The 21,138-nt window shown below is 47.3% G+C and overlaps 1 protein-coding gene and 1 non-coding gene across 2 annotated transcripts in view; one reads left to right on the top strand and one right to left on the bottom strand.

Annotated features, from left to right (window-relative positions):
• RHPN2 (rhophilin Rho GTPase binding protein 2) overlaps positions 1–21,138 on the top strand; it is a 52,245-nt gene that overhangs the window by 25,234 nt on the left and 5,873 nt on the right. Inside the window, exons 3-14 of the mRNA XM_045846725.1 lie at positions 653–781; positions 3,149–3,224; positions 8,714–8,791; positions 9,157–9,281; positions 11,182–11,348; positions 13,248–13,435; positions 13,838–13,994; positions 15,491–15,610; positions 17,025–17,219; positions 19,868–19,944; positions 20,480–20,626; positions 20,931–21,086. Of these exons, the coding sequence (XP_045702681.1) occupies positions 653–781; positions 3,149–3,224; positions 8,714–8,791; positions 9,157–9,281; positions 11,182–11,348; positions 13,248–13,435; positions 13,838–13,994; positions 15,491–15,610; positions 17,025–17,219; positions 19,868–19,944; positions 20,480–20,626; positions 20,931–21,086 (1,615 nt within the window). The remainder of the gene's footprint in view (positions 1–652; positions 782–3,148; positions 3,225–8,713; positions 8,792–9,156; positions 9,282–11,181; positions 11,349–13,247; positions 13,436–13,837; positions 13,995–15,490; positions 15,611–17,024; positions 17,220–19,867; positions 19,945–20,479; positions 20,627–20,930; positions 21,087–21,138) is intronic.
• Positions 8,445–8,605, bottom strand: LOC123823922. The gene has a single exon (XR_006786619.1). It is a non-coding gene; the product is annotated as a small nucleolar RNA SNORA76 (small nucleolar RNA).

Raw genomic sequence — 21,138 nt, 5'->3', positions numbered from 1 at the left:
ATTGTGGTGGTCTGGAACCGAACCAGCAGTATCTTCAAGATATGCCTGTACTTTTTCTTCCATCTATTAAGGTGACCATGTATTTTTTGTCTATAGTATGCTACATTAATTGATTCACAGATATTAAGCCAACCTTGCATTCTTGGATAAATCCCTCTTGGTCATGGTGTATAATCATTTTTACAGGTTGCTAGTTTCAAGTTGCTAATATTTTGTTTTTGGTTTTCTGCATATTTACTTAGGGAGGATTTTGGTCTGTCAGGTTAATATTAGCCCCATAGAATGAGCTGGAGAGTCTTACCTCCTTCTCTGTTTTCTCATCAGTTTCCTTTTAAGGGGATAATTTATGGTCCTTTGTGGGTGGCTGGGAACAGTTCTCTCTTCTCTTCACAAGGCTGATTCTTTGCAGAGATGTCTTAGGATTTATGCTTGGCAGGCCAGCGTCATTGTCTACATCCCAGGTCCATTTCCTGGTGGGTGTGGCTCAAAATGGGGCAGGTGCCTGGCGTCCCTGAGACACCTTATCTGATCACGCCTGGCACTCACACCTGCAGTTGGACCTGGAGAGCTTCCCTGCGAGGATGGGGGTTCTGCTCACCAAGCAGCTGGGATACCTGACTGAGTCTGCTTCTCTCCCCCTCTCTTTTAACAGAGCAGCCACAAACCACAAGGTACGCGAGCAGGTTCGCCTGGAGCTGAGCTTTGTGAACTCAAACCTGCAGCTGCTCAAGGAAGAGCTGGAGGGGCTCAACATCTCAGTGGGAGTCTATCAGAGCACAGAGTAAGTGGGGGTATGCTTCTTGCAGGTACTTTCTGAGCCCCAGAAGAGGCCACAGCAGGGATGGTGCACAGGTAGACCCAAGGATGTGGCAGTCCCCACTTTGGGAAGCGAGGAAATGATGAGGTTTGGGGTTGAGCAGGGTGCCAGGGATGGACCGCTGGAATTTGTTGGGAACACCTGGAAAGCTGGACTTAAAAAGGTACATAGTTTTATGGGAGAACCGTGTGGCTGGGTCCAGGCAAGGAGATGGCATCTGTCTCATGGGCCACATGGCTCTGCCATAAAGATGCCCTGGGAGCGCCTCTGTGGTCAGTTTGGGAGCCAACCTGCCAGGCAGGGCCAGAGTTGCCCGCCTTCTTCCCCCCACAGCCTCGCCACCATGCATAGAGCCTGGTTCTGGACCGCTTTGTTGATAGAAGGCCGAAATGTCTAAGGTGCTTTTTATATCAAGGATTAGGGGGTTCATGCGAGTTCCCTATTTAGGGAGAAGGTGCAACTGAAACACTTCAGAAAGGTACATTAAATGTTTGAGGAAAGGATGTTTTAATTGAGAAGTGTCCCTTAGAGAGTGTTTGTGGGAGGCACAGTATTGAGGTGTGGTCTTCAGAAAAGCTCAGGGAGTCTCCCACCCCAAGGTGGGAGGTGTCCATCTTTATGGAGCAAGGACTTTGAGAAGCTTCAAAGGAGAATTTGCCTGATTTTCTGCGTGGGGAAATGAGACTTCTCAAAAGGTGGGGAGCCCCAGGGAAAACTCAGCCAGAAAATTGCTCCCTGCATTAATAGAAGGATGACATTTGAGAACCTCGGGGCATCTTTGGAATGTGCTTTTCCTGACTGTTCCCAACCCTGTGGGTGGCACAGGTGTGTTTCTCAGAGCCAGAGGGTTAACCTGTGAAACCTCTGCTCTTCCCTTTGCGACATCCGTGTGCCCTGGCTCGCTTCGCTGTGGGCTTCCATTGTGGTTTTGAACACCTAATCAGAACAAGTGAATGCTTTCTCCCAGCCTACACTCTGGTATTAAACTCCAGTGTTGTGCCCAAAACGTCAAAGATCCTTGAGGAGGCAAGGCAGGGACAAACTTCCTACTCAGACTTGCTCTACTGCTGCTCAGGGGTGTCCAGTGTAGAGGCCTCCCACAGAGACATGCAGGTAGGGTGCCGATGTGGTCACAGTGTGGCTCTAAAGTGGCCAGTCCATCCCTGGGCCATTGGGAAGAGGGGAGAGAGATTCCCACGTTCACAGCGCCACCTTGCATTTGAACCCACCCCCTTCCTGTTTAAAAAGCAGATTGCTTATTTCTTAGCACATTTAATCTTTAAACACCTCTGTGAGGTAGGCAAGAAAGAAACAATCTCATGTGCAGATGAGAAAACAGGGAGGTCAGAGGTTAGCCCAAGAGCCGGGTGGAGCGCCCTGGCCAGGGAGCCTTGGTTAGGAGACTGGCTGCTCCTGAACAGTCACAGGGAGAGCAGACTTGCCTCCAGCTCTGTGTGGGGCAGGGACAGGAGGGCGCTGGGGACAGGGGAGAGGGCTGAGGCCCATCCTCATCTCCTTCCAGCGGGGTCCAGCTTTCCCTGTGGCTCTGGGGAAGCCTCACAGCCTGTTGGGTCTCACTTGCGCTGAGCACAGCCCTCTTGTTTTCTCTTCACCACGGTGGCAGTGTCAGCTTACAGGTGCATTGTCCACTCCCCTGCTCGGCATTCCTGGCCTTCTCCCAGGGCTGAGCAGAGGTCTCCTGTTACAAGTTGGGGAGCTAAATCCCTGTTTGCAGAACACAGCCTGAGCCAGGTTCACTTCCTGTTGGCTCTGCCCCTAAGAAGTAGGCTCAGGGTACATTCCCAGGCAACCTGTGGGGTAACCGAGTAGTTCCTGGGGGAAGAGGAAGGGAAGCAGCAGGCCTGGGCCTGACACTGGCTTGGGGGTTGGGAGCATTTAGTTGTCAGATGGGGCCTCTGCCCTCAAGGCCTTTCTCCTGCAGGTGATGAGACACTTCAGAGAGATACACCCCCAGGAGGAGGCAACTGAGAGCCCAGGGTTGGAGGGCTGCAGGAGAGAGGGGACCTAGGCACAGGCCCTGGCACACAGCAGGTTCTCAGCACAGTCACCAAAGGAAGGGTTGAGATTGGAGGGCTGAGCTGATCAGGATGCTAGGAGGCTTGTGTGTTAGGCTGAGACCCGGACCAGTTTTAGGACAGAGACAGGGATGTGACCAGAGTTGTCTTTATGGAAAACAAACCAGTGTGTGTGAGGATGGTGTCAGAAGGGGGTGGGGACCTGAGCTGGGCTGCCTGGGCAGGGGAAGCTGGGACTGTGGGTGCAGAGTAACCGGGACAGGGATGCTCAAGAACCCTGCCGTGCTTCTTGTAGGGAGACGTTTACCATCCCGCTGATTCCGCTTGGCCTGAAGGAAACCAAGGATGTCGACTTTTCCGTTGTTCTCAAGGTAAATCTCAAAACTACGGGAGCCGGACTCACCATTTAAGGAAAATATGTAGAAATTTAGTATCCTTTACAATTGGCTTTAGGCTCAATGGGCCAAGCATCGGTTGACTTCCGAAGGGTGACCGGAGCCCCCTCGGCCGCCACCCAAAGAGTCTGGCATACCCCTCTTCATTCCTTGGTCACTCTGAGGCTCCTCGGGTGCCTGGGGAGAGGGGCTGGAAGCCCCCACCAGCCCGCCCCTGGTGGCCAGGGCAAAGGGGGTCTGTGGTGGACATGCCTTGGAATTTAAAAATTGTATCCTATTTTAGTATCTTTTTTTCTTAAATTTTTAAACTGAAGTAGGCCATATTTTTGGAAGAATGGCTAAATTTTTTCCTAAAAATTTTATGAAAATGTCCAAACTTACAGAAAAGAACATTGAAAGAATTTTATAGCAAACTCCTATATATTCTCTACCTAGATTGTACCATGAACACTTTACTGTGGTCACTTTATCACATACTTACCCATCTCTGCGTCCCTATGTCTATATATTAATCCATCTTTTTTTAAAGAATTGATTTTAGAGAGAGAGGAGGGGGAGAGAGAGAAGCAGAAACATAGATTTGTTGTTCCACTTTGTATGTGTTCATTGATTGCTTCTTGCGTGTGCCCGGACCAGGTGGGGTGCGGGGGATCAAGCCCGCAGCCTCGGTATATCAGGTTGGTGTTCTAACCAACCAAAAGCTATTGGCCAGGGCCAACCCATCTTATTTTTTTAGACATTTCAAGGTAAATCAAAGGTGTTGGTTCACTCTCCTTACATACTTGAATAACTAGAGTTTATGGTTGTTGATTTTCCCCCACCTAATTCCTGGGGATTTGGCCTCCGCTCTCTCCTATCTTCCCTCCCTTTCTCCTTCCCTTCCTTCTTTCTTTCTTTCTTTTTTTTTTTTTTTAATAATTGCTTTACTGAGATATAAGTTATATACCATACAGTTCACCTCTTCACACTATCTGGCTTCCTCCTAACTGTGTGTGTCTTCAAGCTGATACTTGGAGGCCCACCTGTGCCTGTCACTGAGCTGCATGCTGGTGATATCACAGGCCCTGCCTGGTTCACTGTGGGGCTCAGGTGGGAAGTGGGAGAGGTGCTCTGCTTGGAGGCAGCAGGACATGCCTTGCCTGCAGGCACTGAACCAGCACCGCTTTGCTTCACAGCACGACACCCAGCCAACTGAGCTCCACCGGTTAGAGCCCTCAGTGTGAGTTTTAATGAATCACTTTGAACTTCCCTTTAGGAGGAGAAAGTGGAGACCAGGTGCAAGGCAGTGCCCATGGCTGAGCTTTCCAGCACAGGCATAGTATATAGGAATTAATTCCAGCATCACGAAAAATGCTTCAAAGAATTATGTTTCTTTTTGTACCACTCCTGTTAACTGACTCATTTTGGACTACTTTTAGTTTAGAAAAGAAAAAAATTATCATATGGCATTTTGGACACTGTGGAATTTCTCATTTTAAAAGCAATCTGTTAGCCCTGGCCCCGTGGCTCAGTTGGTTGGAGCATCGTCTTGTGTGCCAAAATGTTGTGGGTTTGATTCCTGGTGAGGGCACACAGCTCGGCTTCAGGTTCAATCCCTGGTCAGGATGAGTATGGGAGGCAACCAACTGATGTCTGTCTCTCCGTCTCTCTCCCTCTCTCCCTCTCTCCCTCTCTCTCCCACCCCCACCTTCCTCTTTCTCAAAAAGCAATATACATAATCCTTGGGTAGGATTAAAAAAAACAAACAAGCAATTGGTTAATGTTTTGAAAGCTTCTGCACTTGACTTCCATTCTGGAGCAGAGACTGTGAATTACCTCACATAAGCCCTTTCACCCAGAGCCTTTTTGCTGCTACCTTGTTTAAATCTTGGTGCCTGTCTCTGTGAGTTTGGGGTTTACTCTGGAGTTTGAGAAGGACATTGGTGGTTTTGTAGGACCAGGATCACCAGAGACTGGATTATGTGGGGAGAAAACAACCCAGGAACCACAGCTTTATGCCAGCTTTTCACAGGCCACTTGAACTTTTAGATGCAATACTTGTCGCTGGTTTGTGAGACTCAGACTCAGTTGTGTCTGTGGAAATGTCCTTGCTGCTTTTGTAGAATAGTTTTCTTAAGATTTAATTTGTTGCTTGGTACCAGAGCTGCAAGAGTTTGTAGGCACTTTTTTTTTTTTAGTGTATGCGTTTTAAAGGGAAACTCCTGGAGAAACTTGGGGATTTTATGGGCGTCTGCAAGGCTCCAAACGTGTCTTGCGCTGAATTCCACATTAAAGCCAGTGAAAAAAGTCACGTGTTGTGGGCACGGCCAACTGCTATTCAGCTGAGGCTTCCAACCATGTCATTTTAGCTTAAAAGAGACTCTACAAATGTTAGTCATACAAAAATGAGAACACTTGGGGACATTCTGTTTTCTCCCTTCCATGTTTGTGCTTCCGAGTAACAGACAGGTGCTACAGAAGTAGTTTGCTGACTTAATTAGGGCAATTCCAATTGTTCTTCAAATCTGATGAGTGTGTCAGTATGACGTTTAATAGTCAATAAAGCCTCACAATGTGATTTGGTTTTATTGTAAACAAGTGGGCTTTAAAAATGGCCTCATTAGAAAGCATCATCAAAATACAGTCCCTTTCCAGAGAATTCAAGTTGTTTTTTTTTAAATTTTAAATAGAGCTTTATTTCTTTTTTCTGATTAAGAACAGTATTCCAAAATGTTCAGAATATACCAAGGTGTGTGTAGTTCCCTCACAACCTACCACCTCTCCCGCTGAGCTCTGTAACTTGCTCAGCATTTCTTCTCTGGACACCAGGCTCTTCCCTGGTGAGGACCACCTCACAAGGGTGTGTGGCTCCTGCCTTCAGTGGGGCTCAGCATGGTGCACCTCCCTGCTAAACAAGGTAGCTGTGAATTTCCTTCTACAAGCAGCTGCCAAATACTTGCTATTGTCAGCAGCTCTCTACTGAGCATTTTTGCACACTTTGCTGAATATTCCCTTTGGATAAACTTCTGGATGTGAACTTGGTAAGTCAGAGATACTAACAACATTATCTAATTTCCCACCAGAAATGGTTCTGCCTTCCTGTGTTTTATCTTCTTGCATCTTTGATTGCACTCAGCATCACTCATCATTTTCATTTTTAAAAAACTGTCTTTTTGATTTTTGTGAAATCAGGGGAAAGTGATACTTTATTATATATAGTTTGCGTTTTTTGATCAGAAATAGAATTGAGTACATTCTCGTATATGTTTATGTGCCTCTTACATTTCTCCTGTTCTAAATGACTGTTTCTGTCCTTCCATAGTGTTGCTCGTATTACTTAGAGCAGTTTTTCTTAACTCGTGAAGGACAATAACCCTTGGTTATATGGAGTGCACATATTTCTCTCAGTACATTCTTTCCTTTGACTTTTGTTACATAAGCAATAACCAGTTTAAAAAGTTTATATATTTTTTTCTCCATGTAGGTTTTATATTTTTAAACTTATCAGTTCTTCCTTTTATAATTCTGTCTTGCTGATATCTTCAGAAAGGCATTCTCTACAGCAAGATGTCATAAATATTTTGGTATTGTTTCTCCTAATCCTTTGTTTAAGCATTTTTAACATCAAATCTTTAATCTGTCTAGAATTTGTTTTGCAGTAAAATGTGAGGTATAAGGCTTTAACTTTTTATTTTCACCAAGGAGGCAGCCAGTTTCTCCTGAACCACGTATAGAGAATCCATCTGTGGTGCTGGATGGTGTCTCCTTCCCCCTTCCCCCCACCTCCCACTATCCCATCATCCTCTATCCTGCTCTGTGCCAAGAGGCAGCAACAGGCTCCTGCTCTGTGGTTTCCTCTTGGGTGTGGCCAAGGAGGAGGAGCACCAGCTGGATGTGCAAGGGTAGGAGGAGAGGGAAGTTGGGCACTTATTCCTGGCTCCCTCAGCTGGCTTCCTTTTGCATTCCCCCAGGGAAGGTCATGGTGGCTGTTCAGTACTCACCTCAGGCAGCCACCTCTCCAGTTTCCAAAGCTCCTTCCCCCGCTTGACTCTTCAGCTCTGGGGTTCTAATGGCTCTGAAGTCCCACACCATCCACACCACTATCACGGTCCTTTTCTGAAACTCACATCTGTCACACCGTTTGTGTGTGTCTCTTCCTTCTGCCTGGCCCTGTTGGATGCATCAGCCTTTCCCACCTCCGTGGAGTTCTGGCTTTAGTTGTAGACCTGATTTTCAAATCTGCTTCAGTCTGTTCCAGACCCATGTCTGGTTTCATTGTCCATTTCCACTGTTTGTTTAGTCCTTGTGTGCTTTAGCACTAAATAGAGCAAGCCTCCTTTATTATTATGTTTTTCAAAAAGTTCTTTTCTTCCACATTTTTACTTTCATACTTTGTGAAGTTTTCCAAAAATAGTACTTTTGGGTTTTAATTGAAATTTTTATTAGAATTAGAGCCTAATTTGGGCAAAATTTCACCTTTTCAATTTTACACATTTTCAACCATCAATATATTTTTAATTGGTACTGTCAACAAATAGCACGTTTGTGGGGGCAGGGTCCACATCTGTCTTACTTAAATTATTTTATGAATTAAATGAAAGAATGAATTAATGAATGCCCTTCAACAAAGTTTAATAATTATTGGCTTAATTACATATTTTTATCCCTAGAAATATTGTGCTTTTGTTGCTATTGTGAAATTTACTGTTCCCATTATATTTTTTTCTCTTTTTCTTTTTAAAGATTATTTATTGATTATTATAGAGAGGGGAAGGGAGTGAGAAAGAGAGGGAGAGAAGCATCAATGTGTGACAGACATACCGATTGGTTGCCTCTCACACACTCCCAAGTGGGACCTGGCCCACATCTTAGGCATGTGCCCTGACTGGGAATCAAACTGGGTGGCTCAGTTGGAGGGTCCTCTCATACACCAAAAGGTTGCAGGTTCGATTCCTGGTTAGGGCATATACCTGGGTTGTGGGTTTGATTCCTGGCTGGGACACACACTGGATGTTTCTGTCTCTCTCCCTTCCTCTGTCACCAATATCAGTAAACATAGCCTCGTGTGAAATATACATAAACACAGTTAAGAAACTAAACCCCATCACTCAGAAAATCACTGCAATATACAATCTTCCATAGGTTTCTATGTATTCTATATGTATTTTTATTTACTTATTTTTTTCCTGTTTTTGCTTTTCTTTTTTCCTTTTGCCACCATGTGGCTAAGGGTTAAAGGGGGTGAGACGGGGAGCATTAGGCCCCAGTTATGCCCAAGCACGTGCTCTGGCCCTGCAGCCTGACCCTGGCACCATGCACAGGTATAGCCATGCGCAGTTATAGCCACGTGCAGGTGCAGCAGGACTAAGAGACAGTACGTTGTACATGTATTTTTAAAGGGAGCACATTAGACATTACTCTTTTACCTCATTATGGTTTTGAATGACACTCTGTCTCAATTTTATCTTATCCCATTTTTCTTACAGGATTTTATTCTGGAACATTACGGTGAAGATAGCTACCTATATGAAGAGGAAATAGCAGATCTTATGGATCTGAGACAAGTACGTTTCTGCATGCAGCTGGGAGGGGAGGATGGTGGCTGGAGCTTGAGTCTTCAGAATATCTCACGATTGCACTTGAAATCTTATAGAATTGCAGGTGTTTGGAAGTGATCAGGAAGGGCTGTTTATTCATCTGTTCCACTTGTCACATAAGTCCACAGAAAGGAAGAGACCTGCCCACTGGCATAGCTGGGGCTGGATGTGGGACTCCCAAGTTCATCCCAGCCCTTCCCACCCCTCCCAGAGTTCATGATACCAGTAGCAGGGCCCGAGCTCCACAGAAAGACTGTGTGAGCCCCTGCTGCCTTCCTCTGCACTGCTCTGTACTCACCCCCTCCCTCCCGGGGTGGTGCCTTTCCTTTCAGGCTTGTCGGACACCCAGCAGGGATGAGGCCGGCGTTGAGCTGCTGATGAGTTATTTCCTCCAGTTGGGCTTTGTTGAGAGCCGGTTCTTCCCGCCCACCAGACAGATGGGGATCTTGTTTACCTGGTAGGTGCCTGGGGTCTGTGTGGTGCTACCCCACCGCGGCCACACGGGCTCCTCTGCACTGTGAGGCCCCTCTTTCTAGTTGTTCCCTTTGTACGGGACATGTAGGTAAACTGGTGTGTGTTTGTGAAGGGAACCCAAGGGGAGCAGGCTCCAACAGACCTTGCCTTTTTGCTCCTCAGAACAAGTGAGCTGAAGAGAAGAGGCATTTTTTTCATGCTCATTTTATCATCAGGGCTCTGAGGCAGAACTAACAAGAAGCAAGATTCTTGCCCCAGATTGGGGGGGGTGGGCAGGGAATCATGTTTTGTCCCAATGACAAGGCTGCAAACAGAAATAAATTAAAAACAAAGCAGAGTATTTAGTTCTTTCCAGAGTTGGTATTTTCTTTCGTTACTGATTTTAGAGAGAGGAACATCGATTTGTGGTTCCACTTATTTATGCATTCGTTGGTTGATTCTTGCATGTGCCCTGACCTAGGATCAAACACGTAACTTTGGCATATTGAGACAATGTTCTAACCAACTGAGCTACCCAGCCAGGGCCAGACTTGATTTTTTTTAAAGATTTTATTTATTTATTTTTTAGAGAGAGGGGAAGAGAGGGAGAAAGGGGGAGGGAGGGAAAAATTGATGTGCGAGGGAAACAGCGATTAGTTGCTTCTCGTGTGCCCCCAACGTGGGACCAAACCTGCAGCCCACGCATGTGCCCTGACCAGGAATTGAACTGGCTGCCTTTTGGTTTGCAGTTTGACGATGCCCAATCCACTGAGCTGCACCAGTCAGGGGGGCCTGACTGGGGCCATTTTCAAAGATGAGTGTTTAAATACTTTAGAGATGCTCTGCCTGCTCTGTGAGTGTGGGTGAGAGGAGGCTAAATCCCAACAGTAAGGATCATATTCAGAGTTAAATTACACCACAGCTGGCCCCTATGACGCCCGCCTTTTGAAAGGAAAGGCAGATGGCGGCCTGCCCTGGTCAGGGTTCTAAAGGTGGTTTCACCTAAGTCTTGCATTAAGGAGAGGCTCCATGTCTACATGCTGGTTGATGTGTGAACTTTAAAACAAGTCCAGACTCTTTTAGACTCGAGCAAGAATTATGAAAGGTTTGTAATTGCTGTATTTTATTTAGGGGAAGCCTTATATTTTTTGAGCAGTTTCAGGTTCACAGCAAAATTGAAGGGAAGGTGCAGAGATTTTTTGGAAACCCCCTACCCCCCACACCAACAACCTTCCCCAATGTCAACACCCGCACCAGAGGGCACATCAGCCACAGAGGGCACACTGTCACCTGAGTCCATGGTCGACAGTAGGGTTCGCTCTTGGTGTTGTCTATTCTACATGGACTTGGTAATGTACAATGACTAGTATCTACTAATAGAGTGTGCAGAGTAGTTTCACTGCCCTAAAATTCCTGTGTGCTCTACCTATTTGTCCCTCCCCTTCTCCCCTCTGAAACTTGGTAACCACTGATTCTTTTTCTGTCTCCATTGTTTTGCCTTTTCTAGAATGTCATATAGTTGGAATCATACAGTATGTAGCCTTTTCAGATTGGCTTCTTTCACTTGGCAATATACATTTGATGTTCCTGCATGTCTTATCATGGCTCAGTAGCTGTTTTCTTTTTAGTGCTGAATAATATCCCACTGTCTGGAGGTACCACAGCTTTTTAATCCATTCACCTACTGAAGGACATCTTGGTTGTGAACGCTTATTTTTGTGTGTTGTTGTGGATGTCTTCGGTATGATGAGGTCCATCATCTTGTTTGGAAATGAAAGCCTTGTTGCATGTGCATCTTTGAATTTTATTCAAGAAATAAATTTTCATCAATTTTTACCCCCCAAATGGCATTAACTAGCCAAGTAATCTGTATTCTCACAATACATTACATTTCTTCTAAATAGGTATGACTCCCTCACTGGGGTCCCAGTCAGCCAACAGAACTTGTTACTGGAAAAGGCCAGCATTCTGTTTAACATTGGAGCCCTCTACACACAGATTGGGGCCCGGTGCAATCGGAAGACGAGAGCTGGGCTGGAGAGCGCAGTGGACGCGTTTCAGAGAGCCGCAGGTGTGTCTCCGGGAGGGCTGCTGGGGTGGGTGGAGTCCTGGCCCTGTCAGTGGGCACTGGGTGCCCCCACTTCAGTGAGTCTATGGGTCTGTCCCAGGCTCATGCGTGGTCTCCTGGGCCTGAAGGGGCCAGGCCAGTTTCTAGTGCTGGCGTAATTTCCCACCAAGAGGATGACTTACTGGTTTAAACCCTGTTGGCGCAGTCTGGGTCTGGGTTATGGCTCGTGTACACAGTGAATCCTGTGGTTAACAATTAATCTTTTCCAAACAAGTGGCCTCAAGAATGGTAGTGAATGAAGCATTTCTTTGAACACTGTACTGAGGAACAGAATATGTTTTTCTGAGTAGTAAAAAAGTAGGCTTTTTAAAAACTTATGTGTGCCTTACTAGTGCCTATTACTGTTTATGCCTTTATATTTTGCTGATTGATTCTATGAAGCCTGCCTATATAAGGCTGCTCTTCTCAGCCCTTTGTCAAACGACACTTAGCTCCAACGTAAGGAGGACCAGGGGTGGGAGGCCTGGTGCAGTGGGCGGGCCTGACATGGCTCACGGGTGTCCAGGGGTCCTGCCTTACTCCCCTCCAGCAGGGCCCGTGTCTGGCATACTTGGGCTGAACCATACTTGCTGATTCCCTGCAGGAATTGATTTCTTTCACTGTAAACCCTTTCCTGGACTCAGCATTCTGAGGAATCTTGAGCAGCTGAACTTTGTGACCTGCCTCTGAGATTAGAGGCCTGGACAGAATGCTGCTTGAGAACGGAGTGGAGAGACCCCAAGAGGAGCACACAGCCTGCAGCAGTTGCCGTCCTGCTGCAAAGCAGTCTGTGCTTGGAGGCAAAACCAGAGGAACCAGTCAGATGGGATTCAGGGTGGAGATTTTATTTTAGCTGCAGGTCGATGTCTGTTTCTGTTGTGACAGTTAATTTTCTAAAGCATAAAAAAAGTCAGCCGAGGGCTACAGCATGGAAATTTCTATCGGAATGAGCTGAGCTGATCTTCCCTAGGCCCTAGGGAAAAGCCCTACTTTTCCGAATGCCTCCGTGTTAGTGTGAGCCTGCCCCGCTGAGAGCCCCGCACTCATCCCCCCTGCCTGCTTTCTGCTCTGCCTGCCTCAGATGCCTGACTGTGTTTGGAATTTCTCAATTGTCCCAGGAGAGATAGGAAGGGTTGGGAGCAGGCTGGTTTCCTTTCCTGATACAGATGTAAGTGTTGGGAGGACAGTCAGATCTTTTTTTAAACTGTGGCAAAAGATACATAATGAAATCACCATTTTAACCATTTCTAAGAGTTCATTGGCATTAAGCACATTCACATTGTTGTGTAACTCTCCCCATCACCCCAGTGTGAAACCCTGCTGCTATTAAACAGTAACTCTCCCTTCCCTCTCCCTGCCCCTCCCGTCCCAAACTCCCGGCAATCCCGGCAAACACCATTCCACTTTATCTCTGCGAATTCCAGACTGTTTCAGTACCTCATCTCAGTGGAATCAATGTTTGTCCTTGTGATTGGCTTATTTCACTTAGCATAGTATCTTCTTCCATATTGTAGCATGTGTCAGAACTGTCTTCCTTCTTAAGGCTTAAAATTATTCCATTGCATGTTTATACCGCATGTCATGTATCAGTCAGTTTATCAATGGGCATTTCTGCTGTTTCTGCCTTTTGGCTGTTGTGGAAGGTGCTGCCACGGACGTGGGTCCCTGACTGCTCGTTTCAGTCCCTGCTCTCAGTGTTTAGTGTGTGTACCTAGGAGTGAATTGCTGGATCTTATGGTAATTGAGAATCATACTTTTGAAGATGCTCCAGGATTTTTGCTTCTGTCAGTTCTCTATCTTTCTGAGCAGCATGGTGAAATAAATATGGCTCCCAAATAATTTGCAAAAAATTTCTAATTGTAGGGGTTTTAAACCACCTGAAAGAGACGTTTACTCATACACCGAGCTATGACATGAGCCCTGCCATGCTCAATGTGCTGGTCAGAATGATGCTCGCACAGGCCCAAGAGAGTGTGTTTGAGAGAATCTGCCTTCCTGGGATCCAGAATGAGTTCTTCATGCTGGTGAAGGTGGCTCAGGAGGCTGCTAAGGTAAGCCTTCTTGGTTCTCATGACTTCAGGGTGGGCAGGATGCATCGGTACGGGCCCACTGGAAGCAGCGGGGACGTCCCACCACAGATTGCCCATGGCCTGGGCAGCATGCCCACCCTGGCCAGAGTGCTGGCTTGCATTTTCTTGGCAAGTACTAGTGTTTTAGATACGGATCGCTGATTCCATCTGCAGCTTAGCCTAAAACCCAGCATAATGACAGTTGCCTGATCTCCCTGTTAACGCTGACACTGACGGCATGAAGAACTCTTGGAGTCCCTCCCAGATTCTGGAGCGGCCTCTGGCAAAGGCTGCTGCATAGAAGAAAGAGCTCTTTTTCTGCAGCCCGGGTGCGTGAGGGCCCCTGTGCCAAGCTCTCCGTTCCCAACACCCCTTCTCTTGCAGGTGGGAGAGGTCTATGAGCAGCTACACGCAGCCATGAGCCAGGCGCCAGTGAAGGAGAACATCCCCTACTCCTGGGCCAGCTTGGCCTGCGTGAAGGCCCACCACTATGGAGCCCTGGCCCACTACTTTGTAGCCACCCTCCTCATCGACCACCAGTGTAAGGCTTGGGGGCTCAGAGGCTCTGGGCTTTGGTCAGGGCTGTGGTCGTCCTCTCCCCAGGAGATTCTAAGCTGAGTGGGAGCTGTCGCCTGCCCTGGAGATGCTCACAGCCTGGAGACAGAGACTGGGAAGTGCTTGTCGGCCCAGGCAGCTGTCACACAGGCCAGGGTGGGATTAGGTGTTCTGTGTTTTCCCCGTGGGAGGAACAGGGGAAGCGTCACCTCTGCCTGGGATGCAGCAGACAGCCTCCTGATCTAGAACAGGGTGGGGACCAGGGCAAGGACTAGGAGGCATTTGCCTCAGGTGCAAAATCAAGGGAATGCCCCAAAACTCAGCAATCAAGATAAAGTTTTATTGTGACATTTTACATGAATCAAAATGAATGCATTGGTGGCAATGCTGTGCTGAGCCACACCAGAGCCCAGAACCAAAAAAAAAAATTAGATTTTTGTTAACATGGATTTTTTGCATTGATTTTGATGTTTAGAAATTTGTGTTAAACTATTATATGCCTTGATTGTTGAGATTTTGTCACTCCCTTCAATTTTCAGCTGGAGGTAAGTGATCTCAGGTCAGGTGGGACTTTGGTTGTGATTAGTACTAATCAAGACAGCTCCCAGCCTAATGGAAAGTATAACCTCTGGAGCCAGATTGCCTGGGTTCATATCTCAGGTCTGCCATTTTACTAGTGGTGTAATGTTGTACAAGTTACTGAGCTGCTCTCTGCCTCAGTTTTCTCATCTCTAAAATGGGAATATGAAGGGAACCTATCTCACAGGGCTGTTGTGAAAACGGAGTGCCTATGTGCAAAGCTAAGTAGTGCCTTGTGTGTAGTGGGCTTTGTGAAAGTGTCAGCTGCTACTGCTCATATTACTATGTAGGTTGCGTGGCAGGGCGAGTCATGTAACCCAGCAGAAATGCAGTGCTGCAAAATCTGCGGTAGAGACACCAGCGAGGCAGCAGTTGGACTCCCTGGTGTAGTCATGGACAGTTTTTCATTTGAGTTGGATGCTGAGCTCTGAGGAGACCTTTTCCAGCTGGCCACAGGAGGAAAGGACAAAGGACAGCTAGAACGAGAACACTGCCTGAGCTCCGGGTGGAGGCTGAAAGTGTTGTGTGCAGTGGTGAGCGGTTTGGTGAGGTTAGAGGGGCCCATGTGTCTGGGAGGGTGCAGGCACAGAGGCCACCAGAGGCTTGAGGCGAGACTGTGCTAGAAGGTTCTAGGAAATAGATGGTTTGGAAGGGGTGGGAGTGGGGCTTCAAAGCCAAAATGTGAGCCCCAAGTGTATAAAGTCTTGTGGGCTGCCTTGCCTGGAGTGTGTCCAAGGGCAGGAAGAAGTCATGTTATCCCAAATGCCTTGTAAAACTGGAGAATAAAAGAACCTGAAGACGTGGTTGAAAGAGAAGTCTCTAAGTGGGTCTGTGGCACAGTCTTCCGAGTCCTCAGCCATGAGGAGTCATGAGAAGAGGCTTATCCTGTGGCTCTTGTTGCAGTGAAGCCTGGCACAGATGAAGACCACCAGGAGAAGTGCCTGTCCCAGCTCTATGACCACATGCCAGAGGGAATGACGCCCTTGGCCACCCTGAAAAATGCTCACCAGCGCCGACAGCTGGGTGTGTATTGGCTTTCCTGCCCCCTTCCTCCTCGTGCCCCATTTGATGCCCAGCTGGTCCTGCTTATAGACAACCCCAGATGTGTCCTCAGGGCAGGGCTTGGAGAGTTGGGGTCCAGAATCATTGTGGCCAATGCCTTCTAATCTCTATGGGCTTCCAGAGCTGTGCTGTCACAGGTACCGAGAGGGCTCAGGCCTCCCCAGTGGAGCTGGAGCTTTGACAGTCTTTCAGCATCTTTAGTGTGGAAGGACACAGTGATTCATTTTCTTGGGGCACACCTGAGAATCGGTAATGAATTGCACTGCTTTGGTCTCTGCCAGGTCTCAGAGTGAATAGCTGTTTCCATGTGCAAACCTGACCCCAACCCCCACAACCTCCCACACAGTTTCCCCATCTCAGTGATGGTACCTGCATCCTCCCAGGTCTGCAGGCCAGTGACTTTGGACTCACTCTGTGCCTCCCCATCGACTCTACCTAGAAAACCGGCCACTGCTTACCCTGCCACCCTGGTCCAAGCCACACTCATATAGTGCTTGCTAAACTGATGTTGACTTGCTGAAACCTCATATAATCCTATGAGATAGGTATGGCCTGATCCCCAGTTTTCTGTTGTGGAAACAAGCCCAGAGGGGTTACACAGCTTGCTCCGCTTTTTGCAGTGGCCTCATAGCTGGTCTTCCTGCTTTCCCCTTTGTTCCTCCATAGTCCATCCACATGGCTCAGATCCCCTCAGCCCCTGCTCACCCCGTGATGGGCTCCCATCTCACCCACAGTAAGAGATGGAGTCTTCACCCTGCATGGCTGGACATGGTCCTGCTCCTGGGCCTAACAGGCCCCTGGTCCTCTCTGCCCTCATTTCTTACCCTCCTCTGCCTAACCCCAAGCTCCTTGTTGCCACTTCCTCTTTCAGGAATGCTCTCCTGTCAGATATCCTCATGGTTGCTCCCTTACTTCCTTCAGGGCTCTATTCAAAAGTTACCTGCAAAAAGGCCTTCTCTGATTACCTGCCATAGAAGAGCAGCTTTCCATTCCCAGTCTTTTCTCGCCACATCGGCTTACTCTGTTTCACATTCTCCACCACCTGATTGCCACACGTTCCATCATTACTGCTTTGCTTGTTAATTATCTGTCTTCAAACACTAGCATGTAAACTTCATGAATGCAGAGGCTAGTTTTTGTTTAATTCTTTATCTCTACTGCCTGGAACATTCAGTGTATGTTTGTTTATGGTGTTTTATGAACGTCAGTGAGCATGTTGCATATGCATTTCAGAGGGACTTAAGCCGTGGGGAGAGTCTTCAGAAAAGAGAACATCCACCCTTCTGGGCTGATCCCTGGGTGCTTTGACTCTCCTTGAGGTACTCGTGTTGCAGTTTAGGCCACATGTCACATGGTGTTGCTTTTCTCTTGGCAGGCAAGTCCCATCTGCGCAAAGCCATTGCCCATCATGAGGAGTCCGTGCGGGAGGTGAGCTTATGCAAGAAGCTCCGCAACATAGAGCTGCTGCAGGAGGTGCTAGCCGTGGCACACCAGCGGTCCCAGCTCAAGTACACTCAGCATCAGGAGGACGATGACCTGCTGAACTTGATCGATGCTGCCGACATTATTTGTGAGTGCCAGGTGCCAAGTGTGCCCTGGGTGAGAGGCAGGGACACTCGGGGAGCACAGTCATTATTTGCTTATTCTGTAGGGGCTGGGAAAACACTCGGGATGTGCTGGGCACCAGGAGGGGGCAAAGTGCTGCTCTTGCCCGTATCTTTGTGCCTGAATCCAGGGGCTTCTTTATGGTCTTGTCCTTGTCAACCCCTTAGTGACTTTTGACTCCCCTTCTGCTCTTTGATACTCCTCCCTTGGTGTCGGGGCACCCTGCCACCTTGTCCATTCCCACCTCCCTCTCTACCCCCTTGGTTGACTGTTCCTCTTGCCCAATCCCACCCACCCTTCCTGGCATTCTAAATGGCCCACTCTTCCTGGTTCACTTCCTCTAGATTCCTTTTATTAAAGGCTCTCAGCTTCCTTTGGGGTTCCAGCCATCCCCTGTAGTCAGGAGACCCCTGAAACTACCTTTTACCTTGACATTTTTGCTACACTGCCCACCCACCCATATTCCATCTGTCTTCTGGGAAACTGCACAACGTGGGCTCCATGGTTTGAAAGCCAATGCATTCTTATTTCGTCTCCTAGGTTTGCTCTTTCTCCTGTTTAGTTTGTCTTTTATTAGCACCAATGTACTTTTCTCTTTTAGGACAAAAATTATTTTTATTATTAAATGTGAAGTAAAACTTTTCCTGATACAGTGGAACCAGGGGATGCAGGGAAAATACCTTAAAACCTAGTCCATCGTGTGTGTGGCGGGGGAGGAAGAGGGAGAGTGGGGGAGTGAGGAGGAGAGAGAGGGGCAAGGAGAGAGGGGGAGAGAAGAACACTGAAGCTCTACCCTCATAGCAAGTTTTAAGTGTACATATGATATTGTTAACTGGGGTCACCATGCTGTATCCCTAGAATTTACTTGTATAACTGAAACTTTGTACCCTTTGACAAAATCTTCTCATTTGCTCCTTCTCCTGCTTCTCACATCCAGCATTCTGTTCTCTGCTTCTATAAGCTGGACTATTTTAGATTCCATATGTAAGTGAGATTGCGCACCTGAGCCCTTTTTAAGGATCTCCAAAGTGTTCAGCATTGTCCTGGGTTTGGGAGCATGGAGGTGGACTGGACAGTTGTTGCTCCCCCTGGAGAGGTGGCAGTCAGTTCTGCCCCAGAGGTCAGGAGTGGGAAGACCTCCCTGAGAGGCAACTTGACAGTGAGGAATGACTAGGATCTTTCCAGGAGTTAGGGGAAGGGGATAGAGGATGGCCCAATTGAGGGAACCCCCTTTGACTATACCACCTTCCATGCTACTTCCTAAAGCCCTGTCCCCAGTCTTTGGAGTTCCACCCCCAGTTTTCAGGGACCAGTTCCCCAGACTTAGATTCTAGCTCAAGCTAGAATCCTGGGCTTGTCTGAAGTAACCTTAGCTGATAGGCTCTCCAAATGTATATGAGGTCTGCCAGGCACAACAGTAAGCACCATTTGTATACATAATCTTATTCAACTCTCCTTCCAACTGTATGAAGGAAGCACTGGCATTGTCCTTATATTAGGGATGAGACAAAGTCCTTGCCCTAGGTGACCAAGCGGATTGGTGGAATCAGGAAATGTGTTCGGGGAGTCTCTTTCCTAGACACTGTGGCCACATACTTGGCTCCCTTGTCCACACCCTGTGCTCTGTGGCCAGGATGTAGAGATATAATCTCCATCGAAGGAGGGAGACATGTGGCTTCTGGTGAGGTCCAAGGGGGTGGCACCATCCTTTCAGTGGATGAACAGCCTGTCCAAGCCCAGCCCTGTCACAGGCAGTTTGTAAGAAGCCACAGGGTCATCCTGTTACTGGAGGGCTGTGTTCTACCTTGATGGTACTAGTTTGCTCCCTTAAGTTTTCTACAGGTTTGATTTATTTATTTTTAGAGAGAGGGAGGAAGGAGGGAGGGAAACATCAATGTGTGAGAGAAACATCAGTTGGTTTCCTCTCATACACCCCTAACTGGGGACCTGGCCTGCATCCCAGGCATGTGCTGTGACCGGGAATTGAACCAGTGACCAGGCCAGTGCTCTATCCATTGAGCGAAGGCTCAAGTTTTCTTTTTATACTGTTGTTTATGTGTTCTGAGTCTGCTCTGGGCTACTTTGAGAAGCCAACTAGTCTCGTGGTAATGGTGGGTTGGGCCGGCCACAAATATGTGGAGATTTGCGCTATTGGTGTACACAATTTGATAAACCCACTGCTTGCTGTCATATCATCACTTTACACACTAATAATGGAAAGAAGCACATCTCTTCCTGGACTTTGTGCTGGCAGACAGGGTACTTCCCTCTGTCACAGCCAGGCCTAAAACAGATAACTTCTGGGGAGTTTTACAAGTGCCAAAGGAAGTCCATTAGACTATAAATAAGCTACTTGGAGGCAGGGAATGTGTCTGTGACTACTCTGTGCCAGCCCCAGAGTAGGGTATGGCTCACAGCAGGTACCTGAATGGAAGCTACAGGTCGCACTGGGCCAGGGGGTTGACCAGTAGTCTACTGTACTACTTGTCTAAACCAAGCAGGAGCAAGATTTGTGTCTTCTTCCCTTCAGAGAGAAGATGTAGACCTGAGTTTTCCAGGATAACTTTCAACTGCAGAAACATCTTTGCTTTCCCTTTTCATCTTATTTTCTAGCTAAAACTGAGCAAGAGGTTGAAATTATACTGCCACAGTTCTCCAAGGTGACAGCAACGGACTTCTTCCAGAAACTGGTATGTTGAATGCTTATTTCATAATGACCTATGGGACAGTTTTTACATGTTGCAAAAGCCTATCTTTAGATATTTTAGATTTTTAGAGATTTTCATTAAGACAGTTTTTAGAAGATCCTTTTTTTAAAGATTTTATTTGTTTTTAGAGAGAGGGGAAGGAGAGGAAAGGAGAAAGAGAAGGAGAGAAACATTGATGTGAGAAACATCAGTTGGTTGACTCTTGTGTGTGCCCCAGCAGGGGACAGAACACGTAACCCAGGTCGCTTTGCAGGACGATGCCCAAGCAACTCAGCCACACTGGTCAGGACTAGCTACAAGATCATTTTATTTAAAATATATTGGCTGTTTTAGAGAAAGTGGCAATCAATGTGCTTGTGTGACTGCCGTAGCATGTATCGTCCCAGATGGTGTCCTTACGCTAGTCTCCGAGCAAAGCCCGATGAAGTGTGCAAGGACAGCAAGGCAACATTTCCTTTAGTTTTCTCTGCCCGCCTCAGCCTTCAGGTCCCACAGCTAACGATGCCCTGTTCCAAAGGGCCCTTTGTCTGTGTTTTCGGCTAACAAGAGATGGACACCCCCTCGAAGCATTCACTTCACTGCAGAAGAAGGGGACTTGGGGTTCACCTTGAGAGGAAACTCCCCAGTTCAAGTCCACTTCCTGGATCCGTACTCCTCTGCTGCGGTAAGTGTGTGCCATTCTGGGCTGGGAGCAAAACTCACTGGCACCTTTGCAGGCAGTCAGGCTGGGAAAATACAAAGAAAGCTGCCCAAACAAATATATCTGGGTGAACGAATTTAGGATTCCTTTATGCAAAAGGCCTGACTTTATGCAAAAGGCCTTTCCTGGACGCTACATGCTCAAGGAGAAAATGATTAGTTTATTGAAGCAAGCTTATGCAAATATTTATTTCGTTAATAAACTTGGAAACTGTTTCAGGAATTGAATGAACAGAATGTTGACCTTTATTTAAATTATACTTTTGCAGTTGGCAGGAGCCAAGGAAGGGGATTATATTGTTTCCATTCAAACTGTGGATTGTAAGTGGCTGACAGTGAGCGAGGTTATGAAACTGCTGAAGAGCTTTGGTGAAGATGACATTGAGATGAAGGTTGTGAGCCTCCTGGACCCCACCTCATCCATGGTGAGTCCTGACACCCTCAGCAGTAAATGGAAAAGTGGAGTGAGGCTGGCGT

This window comes from Phyllostomus hastatus, unplaced genomic scaffold, assembly GCF_019186645.2.
Source record: "Phyllostomus hastatus isolate PE091 unplaced genomic scaffold, TTU_PhHast_1.1 phas_contig_5, whole genome shotgun sequence".
NCBI classification, from domain to species: Eukaryota; Metazoa; Chordata; class Mammalia; order Chiroptera; family Phyllostomidae; genus Phyllostomus; species Phyllostomus hastatus.
Note: the sequence above shows the minus strand (reverse complement) of the source record. Positions and strands in the feature narration are given on the sequence as shown.